This window comes from Phodopus roborovskii, unplaced genomic scaffold (genome assembly GCF_943737965.1).
Source record: "Phodopus roborovskii unplaced genomic scaffold, PHOROB, whole genome shotgun sequence".
Lineage (NCBI taxonomy): Eukaryota > Metazoa > Chordata > Mammalia > Rodentia > Cricetidae > Phodopus > Phodopus roborovskii.
In genome coordinates this window covers 2,282,934-2,291,189 of record NW_026126645.1, presented here as the reverse complement: position 1 = coordinate 2,291,189, position 8,256 = coordinate 2,282,934, and the positions used below count along the sequence as shown (strand labels likewise).

General features: G+C 51.3%; 1 protein-coding gene across 1 annotated transcript in view; it reads right to left on the bottom strand.

Moving 5' to 3' along the window:
• Positions 1-2,334: 2,334 nt before the first annotated feature.
• Asap3 (ArfGAP with SH3 domain, ankyrin repeat and PH domain 3) overlaps positions 2,335-8,256 on the bottom strand; it is a 39,768-nt gene continuing 33,846 nt past the window's right edge. Inside the window, exons 19-26 of the mRNA XM_051173586.1 lie at positions 7,549-7,634; positions 7,293-7,408; positions 6,668-6,735; positions 6,477-6,584; positions 6,172-6,367; positions 4,785-5,010; positions 4,144-4,234; positions 2,335-3,924 (exon numbers count right to left, since the gene is read on the bottom strand). Coding sequence (XP_051029543.1) covers positions 3,850-3,924; positions 4,144-4,234; positions 4,785-5,010; positions 6,172-6,367; positions 6,477-6,584; positions 6,668-6,735; positions 7,293-7,408; positions 7,549-7,634 — 966 coding nt within the window. The 3' untranslated portion in view covers positions 2,335-3,849. The remainder of the gene's footprint in view (positions 3,925-4,143; positions 4,235-4,784; positions 5,011-6,171; positions 6,368-6,476; positions 6,585-6,667; positions 6,736-7,292; positions 7,409-7,548; positions 7,635-8,256) is intronic.

Below are 8,256 nucleotides of genomic sequence, written 5' to 3'. Positions count from 1 at the left end.
GCGTCGTTGTGCTCTCAGAGGGAGGACTTTGCTCCGTGGCTGTGCCCAAGCCGAGAAAAGTTGGAGCGTTTGTCCTCTCATGGTGCAGACCCTGAAGTCAGCTCTGCCCTAACTTAAGCTCCTTCGTATGCCCAAGGCCTGTGGTGGGCATGCATTTCAGCTGTTTCTCGGGAGGTATGCACAGAGCCATTTGATCACTGCCACAGTCTATTGTGTTTCTAACAAACTCTCAAGTACTTGGGTGCAGCCATGCTCTGAGAGGCTAAGCTTTGGGTGATTCTTAGGGCAGTGTGCAAGAAGTGGGCTTGGAAGAGTAATTTGGGGTGCAGGGAATAACTGTGCCTTCCACTCTCGGCTGTGCACACATGTGCTCTCCAGCGGAAGGATCTTACAAGAATCCTCTGCAGACCTAGTTCCCCAGAAAACCACCTTTCTCCTAGGGCCGCTGATCTGGATGGAGGGCAGAAGAGGACCCATAGAATGTGAGGGCTGTGGAACTGTGAAATCCCTCAACTTTCTGAGATAACCTCAGAGAATCGGGTCTGGGCCAGAGGTAAACTGTTGTGGATATTTGTCTCCCAACTGCTGCTGTGTGATGGTCAAGGATTTTTTTTTTTTTCCTTTCAACCAACGTGTCCAATCAACTAGCAAGACCTCACTGCAGCAGGCTGGGCAAAATAACCATTAAAGAGGACTGTATCTATCACAGCTGGGGTGGGGCAGGAGGGAGAGGGCACTTGAAAGGCCCAGCTGGGTATCATCCCCTCAATAAGTGAAATTTATTGCAGCAAAGGTGCAGGGTGGGTGGGAATTTGGTGGGGGAAAGAAGGGGTCTGTGTAATCGAGGAGGCAGCACGTGTTTATTCTATTTATTGAGCACCTACTAGTTCTAGCATCCAGAAGGGAGCAATGCAGCCCTCCTGGAGAACTCAGTGGACAAAGCTTAGGGGTGGGAGGGTCCCTGGCATGCCAGCACTGGAGGACCTGGAAAGTCAGCGCCTGCAGCACAGGATGTGGAGAGAGTGGGTGGAGGAAAGGGGTGGGGGGCTTAGCACCTAGTTGCCAAAGCTGGGTTTTCTTGATTGGAGCTTTTGGGAGGCCTGTTGTCCTTAGTATGAAGAACCCTAAGCAAACATGTCCAACCTCATTATGCAGATGGATCTCAGGAGGTGCCAGCACCATTATAATCCCCTCTGCCCACCTGACAGGTCACCTGCACACAATCATGACACACAGCTGCCACTTGGCATGCCACCCTGTGAGCTTTGGGGGTAGGCAGGGAACTGACACCCCAAAGGGGCCCAGAATGGGTGGTAAACACCCCATTCTTTACTCTCAAAGGGGGCAGATTGAATGTATTTCCTAACTCACTATGCTCCTGTCTCGGCTCCAGAATGCTGGAATTACAGGTGGGGGCCACTGTGTCAGCATCCTTTATGCTTTTGTGTGTATGTGTATGGGTGCATGTATGACAAGAGATTGATGGGTGCTTTTCTCAATTGTTAGCCACCTTAGTTTTTTGGTTTGTTTTGTTTTTCGAGACAGGGTTTCTCTGTATTGCTTTGGAGCCTGTCCTGGAACTAGCTCTGTAGACCAGGCTGGCCTCGAACTCAGAGATCCACCTGCCTCTGCCTCCTGAGTGCTGGGACTAAAGACATGCACCACCAACGCCCGGCACCACCTTAATTTTTAAGACAGGGTCTCTCACTGAACTTGGAGCTGGTCAGCAAGCCCCAGGGATCCCCTAGTATCCACTTCCACAGTCAGGGGTATGGCAGTGCACTGCATGCTTGGCTTTTTGTATTAGTTCTGGGGATCCGAACTTGCATCTTCATGCTTGTGTGGCAAGCACATTCCCAACAACCATCTCCTTGCCCTCCTTTATCGCTTGCTGACCTCCTGTTTCACTTCTCTACCCTTGTCATGCTCCCAGGGGTCACCTCACAAACTGCTTTGCTCAACTCATCTCAGGGCAATCAAGGAACCATGGGAGAGTCAAAACATGCAGTCCTCACAGTTCAGTCCAGTGTGTTTTCCTGTACACCAGGGGTTCTCAGACTTAGTGCTGACAACATTTTGCATTGGCTAATTCATTGCCATATCGATGAGCATTACCATGCAGGTGGATATGGTTTGACTGTGTTTTGTTCCACACCAGAGCCTTGATTCCTGATGTGGCAATGTTGAGTGGTGACTGGGCCTTTAAGGGGTGGAGCCTAGTGGGAGGTAATGGTGGTACTGTATTGGAAAGGGTTGAGGCCTGACTCTCAGAGCAAGTGAGTTCTGACAAAGGTGAGTTGTTATAAACAAACTGAGACCACTACACATAGGTGCTTGCTTTCCACTTCTCTGCAATGTTGTGACAGTCAGGGGACCTTTTACAGGTGTTCATGACATGCTGTTTGGATTTTGTAATCATCAGAATCCTAAGCCAAATAAAACTTTTTGCTGTAGAAAGTGCCCAGCCTCCAGTATTCTATTATAGCAACACAAAAGAGACAAAAGACAACTGTGCTGGAGGATGCTCAACAGCATCCCTGACCTCTGGGATACACCCTCCAGTTGGAAACGTTTGCCATACACATGTCTCCTGGAGCAAAGCTCACTGCTTATACTGGGACTGCTACTCTTTATCAGCCCTATCCCTCACCTGGGCCAGGGAAAGAATCCCAAGTCTCAAGAGTCCATTTCCCTATTACTCTTTAGAACCCATAAATGAACCTGGAGGATCCATCCCTCCCCCAAGAAGCCTTTATTAGAGATGAATAAAAAATAAGTCTGAGATGAGCAAAAGCTGACCCTGGGGGCTCAGAAGCAATCTTGCTTCTTTAGGATCAAGGACCATCCCAGCCCCCAGGGTGAAGAGTTCAACTCATAGCCATTCACTGGGTGCCCTCTGGTCCCCCACATTTGGCTTGGTCCACCCCTCTAGGACCTAGCACCAAGTGGCTATAAAACAGAGCTGTTCATGGTTGCTGATAGCATGGGCTTTGTAATTGTGGCTGAGCAATGGTGGGGTTTCTGGGCCTGGAAAGAAAATTCTTGAGGCTTCTTTCCTCTTCCCAACTCCTTTTTTCTCTCTTGGTCCCTCACTTCCCCTAGACTGGAAGGCTCCTGGTTTGATCAACCCAGACCATCCCTTTCTTTCCTGTTGAATCAGGGAGGCAGGTGAGCAGGTGAGTTGTACCCTAATTCTGATTCTACTTCCTGGCTGAGCGACACAGTATAGACTCCAGGGGGTTGGGAGTCAAGGCTGTCCCTTCTAAAGGAGGCATTCAGAGTACTTTAGCCTGTGCAGCACAGGCTTTTACCCATTATAACTAGGCTGTAACAACTGTAATGATCACACAGAAGACCATGGGTGTCCGTCCTACCCCTGAGGATGTTCTACATCCTCTACAGTCTGGCTCTACTCATTCCAAGTCAGTTCTTGAAACCAGCTTTCCAGCAAGGGACCACACCTGTGGGATGCTTGTCTTATTCATGTGGCATCCACAGTACCTAGCAAAGGTCTGGACATAAAGCTGGAATTCATCAGAGGAAAATACTACACCGATAAGTAGCCCATAAGATAGTGCCTGGACCTGAATGATGGCGAGCGGGCCTAGCCCTTGTAGGGAGAAACAGTCCTGGTCTGGTAAGGATTGAGGGCTGTGTAACTGAACCCAGCCCAGGCAACCTCAGATCTAACTTCAGGACTGCCAGGTCCAGGACATCAGCCAGAACAAGGAAGGGCCAGTGTCCTTGGCAGGGGCATGGTTCAGGGAAGGTGAGCTCCCAGTTCTGTGGGCTCAAGTCCCAGCTCTGAATGTCGAGGTCCAGTGTGGGCCATGAGGGGTCAGCAAGGAGCTAGTTGTGCAAAAGTTGCAGAGAACTTGCTGGGAGAACCCCGGTCTTCGAACCATCTCCTTCTGTGAGGCAGACCTGGGAAAAGAAGGATGTAGTGACACTTTTAAAGCTCCTTTTGCATCTTCTCTGGGAAATGGCTCTAGCTGGGTTTCACACAGCTTCACACAGCCCTGAGCTAGAGCAGGAAGGTGAAACTAGGCTTAACAGTGGCCATCTCTGTCCATAGTGTTGCTCTAAGGAGAGAGCTAAAGAGCCAGCTACCTACACTTCAAACTACACACCCAGTGCTCCTACCTGAACAATCCTTCTAGACAGAGGCTGCCGGGCAGAGGGACTGTCTTCCAGACTTCGACCTCCCCGTCTGTAGGATCGAGTGCTCTCCGAGCTGGAAGGTAGGGATGGCCAATGTCACCCTGCTGCTCAGAGCCCCTTAGAGGGACTCAGATAGACAAACAAGGCTGGGGTAGTGTTAAAAGGGAACCAGAGTCCACCAGACTCCAAGGCTGGGTCATCACAGGCCCGGGAATTCTGGGACTGATCTGTCTCCCCAGAAGGCTCTGAAGATGCTCCCAAATCCACTTCTCCCCAAACTCAAGTCTAGACAAAAAGGGTTTGCAGAGAAGGGAGACAGTTGGATTGACGGGTGAAGATCTCATGAGGGCTTAAGAAGGACCCATGCAGATGGGGCTAAGCTTTTTCTCCTCCCAACAACTTCAGCAGCCCGAGCCCCTTTGGTTCTCCTGGCAAGACTTGAAAGCAGGTGGTAGGAAAAGGAAAAGGTAAGCCACCCTCCACCCAGGTCCAGCCTCCAACTTGAGTCTTAGAATGAGCCTATGACCTAGGCTGCAGACAGGCACTGTGGGAAGATGGAGAAGCCAACACACGCCCAGAGACGCCAGGAGGCACACTGGGTGTCACAGGCAGCCCTTACCGACCTGAACTTGACTGGGAGATACACTTCAATAGGGGTGGTCCCAGATGCTGGCCCAGGCCGGGAAGTGCCTGGTGGCTCCTGGAGACCTTCTTCTGGGCTAGGCAGGGCTTGGCTCAGCCCCCCAGGTTCCACAGAACTGGTGAGGCTGGATGAGGAAGATGCTGGGCTGCTTGGGTTCTCTGAGGCCTCAGGAGACTCTGACCTCAGACTGGGGATGTCAGAGTGATCTAGAACCACAAAATGATGTGAGTTTGTTTGTTTGTTTGTTTTTTAAGATTTATTATAAACATCTCTCCAGCCTGTGATTTTTTTTTTTAATTGCTCCCTGTGATAAGAAAGTAGGAATGTGGGGCTGGAGAGATGGCTCAGTGGTTAAGAGCATTGGCTGTTCTTCCAGAGGACCTGGGTTCAATTCCCAGCACCCACATGGTTGCTCTCAACCATCTATAATGAGGTCTTATGCCCTCTTCTGTCTGATGCTCTCTTCTGCCTTGCAGGCATACATGCAAGTAGAACACTCATATACATACATAAATCAATCTAAAAAAATAACAAAGAAAGTGGAAATGCTTTCCTTGTTGTCAGTGTCAACGCTGACTTTGGCTTCTAGGTTCCATCATGGTTCTCTTGAAATTTCCCAGACGCTCTGCCATCCCAGTACTCTCATTTAGTAGGGTCATGATGTGTTGTTTCTGCCCGCCACCCCCTCTTCAGCCTGGGCATTAGGCCCTACTTCCTTCAGGGAGCCTTTCTAACGCACTGCAGCTCCAATAGGATCTACCCTACCCTGGCCTCCCAGAGCAAGCAACACACAAATCCAAGAGCACACCCAGGCTCTGCTGGGAGCTGGAAGAGCTCTCTGCAGAGGACCAAACCTGGGCCCGCTGGGATTAGCACTCCATATATGACTGACTGCTTCCCAGTCTCCATCCCCTCACTAGGCTCACATAGGGCATACTCCACAAATGCTTGTCTTTTTGGTTAAGAGGAGCACCGAAAAATCTGGGCAAGACCAACCTGGGTTGGAATCTTACAACAGAAGCTTCAAAAACGGTGGCAGCTTAAACGTGCATGCCATCTAACATCTCTCCCTTTACCTGAAGGAGAGGATGGCCACCCTAAGGGCACTTTGACAGCAGGATGGGCTGACCGCCATTCACCCTTTGTTGTTTTCACAGGGTCTCAAGGAGCCCAAGCTGGCCTTGAACTCAGTATAAAGCCGAGTGTGGTCTTGAACTCCTGATCTTCCTGCCTCCATCTCCTCAGAGCTGGGGTTACAGGCATGAGCCACCACATTTAGCTCTGGCATGCACTCACAACTCAGTGCCCCACACAGCAGTCTCTCAATAAATGGCGTGGTCACAATACTTCTGGGCAGCCAACTATACCTCCACTGGAATGTCCTGCTCGCCCTGGAAATACGGTCCTAGAAGAGCTTTTGACAGGCAGGGGTGGGGGACTGTCCTCATTTGGGCTATGAGAGGTGGCTGGTCCCGGGATAGCAATGGTCTCATAGGTCTTGTTGCTGATGTCCAGCCTCCCACTGCCCCAGCAGGCCTGAGCTGGGGGCTTCACAGGACAGTGCTGTGGGGACAAGGCCATCTTGGTTTGCACAGCTCAGCTTGCCCCTTCCCGAAGCAGGCCCAATACGGCTCTTGTCTGGTGCCATCCAGGGGGGAAGGGCTGGGCCTACCTTTTCTTCCTCATCCTCCTCACTGTCAAAGCCGTGTCCCATGGAATGTCCCCATGGGTAGTCCACGTGGAGAGGGAAGGTGAGGGTCCCTGCTTGTGCCTGCTCCAGCTGCAAAAAACAAAGGCTCGCCACGTACGAGGGCCAATGCGGATGAGGAAGGGTTAGAGGGCAGCCTCTGCCCTGGGACTCACCAGCTCTTCACATCCCTTGTGTTGTTTCTTCTTGGCTATGTCCAGAGCTGTCTCTCCAGCATCATTTACTGTGAAGGGTAATAAATCCAGGGACCGCGGTCAGAGTCAAGGCAGGTGAGAGGTTAATATGGTCCTTGGAATTGGGTTGTCTGTGTATGAAAACTGACTCTCTGACTTCCTAGCTGTGTGGCCTTAGGTGACCTACTCAGCATCACCTGGGTCTTAACTGTCTCATCTGTAAAATGAATATGACACTTGAAACTATCTGACCAGGCTGTGAGGATTCACAGGTCACTTGTCATGGGACCAAACATAGGTTACAGAGTTAGCAGGGCAACAGTTACATCACTAGTGTACCCACACTCAGATAGGATTTAGTTTGCTTCATCCACATCTTTCGGCAGGCTTACTAGCTCTGTCAAACTCCCATTTTACAGGTGGAAAAACTGAGGCTCTAGAAATGAAAGCCCCCACCCCTGATAGGCCACAGAGGAGCTCAGAAGCAAGCCGGGAATAGGAGTGTGCCTGCAAAGCGTGTGCCTTCTGTCAGTGCTGGGGTCTGTGAAGGCAGGAGGCCCCACATGGGGCAGTGGGAAAGGGGTCTGGAGGAGGCAACAGGCCACACCTGCCCCCACGGGAGCTCTCCCTTTCAGCAGCAGCTTGAGGCAGTCCAGCTGGCCGTGGAGCGCAGCGCAGTGCAGTGCTGTGTTTCCATCTGCCGCCTTGGCATCCAAGTGGCCACTAGGAGGAGAGGGTTGCAGAGAGGTTCAGGGAAGGAAACAAGCAGGCCAGGGGGTCAAAAATCCCAGGGAAAGAGAGAGGGACAATAAGGAGTGGGGGGGGGGACACAGGGAGGTTGCTGATGGCAGACAGGCTCTCACCCATTCTGGATGAGGAAGTCCACTAGAGGCAGGGAAGCCTGGCTGGCAACTCTGATGGCCAAGTGCAGGGCGAGCTCTCCCGGTCCCTGAACATACACACAAGCCTGAGTTTCCCCCGTCACCTGCCCTCAGTGTAGTGATGCCCTCTTGAACCCTGGTTGCCCCAGCATCTCTGCTTATGAAGTGGTCGGAAACCCCAAGCGATGAGGCCATATGGACAGACACCCCCACACACACACATTAAGGAAAGCGTGAGGAAGCCCAGGCAGGCAGTCCCTTTATGATTTCCTTCAGTGGTTCCTCGTTGGCCCCAGGAGGTATTCCCAAACCTTCATCGGGTTGGGGCTCCCCTTTTCTCCCACTTCTTAGTGTGCCCATGCTGCCCACCTTCACTAAAGGGCCATGCCCTCACTGTCCACTGGGTGGCCTGTGACGATTTCAGACATTCAGTTCAGAGACATCCTGGTCCACCTCTGTTCCTGCTAGGGGCTAACTCAGGGCCTCACAGGCTAAGCTCACTATGCTCCATCACGGAGCTACTCCCCCATCTGGAGACACCTAGTTGTTTTATTTTTTTTTTAAAGATTGCCTTCATTTTTTTTCCAATTTCATGTGCATTAATATTTTGCCTGCATGTCTGTGTACCACATGAATACAGTTCCCACAGAGGCCAGAAGAGGGCAGTAGATCCCCTGGAATTGGAGTTAC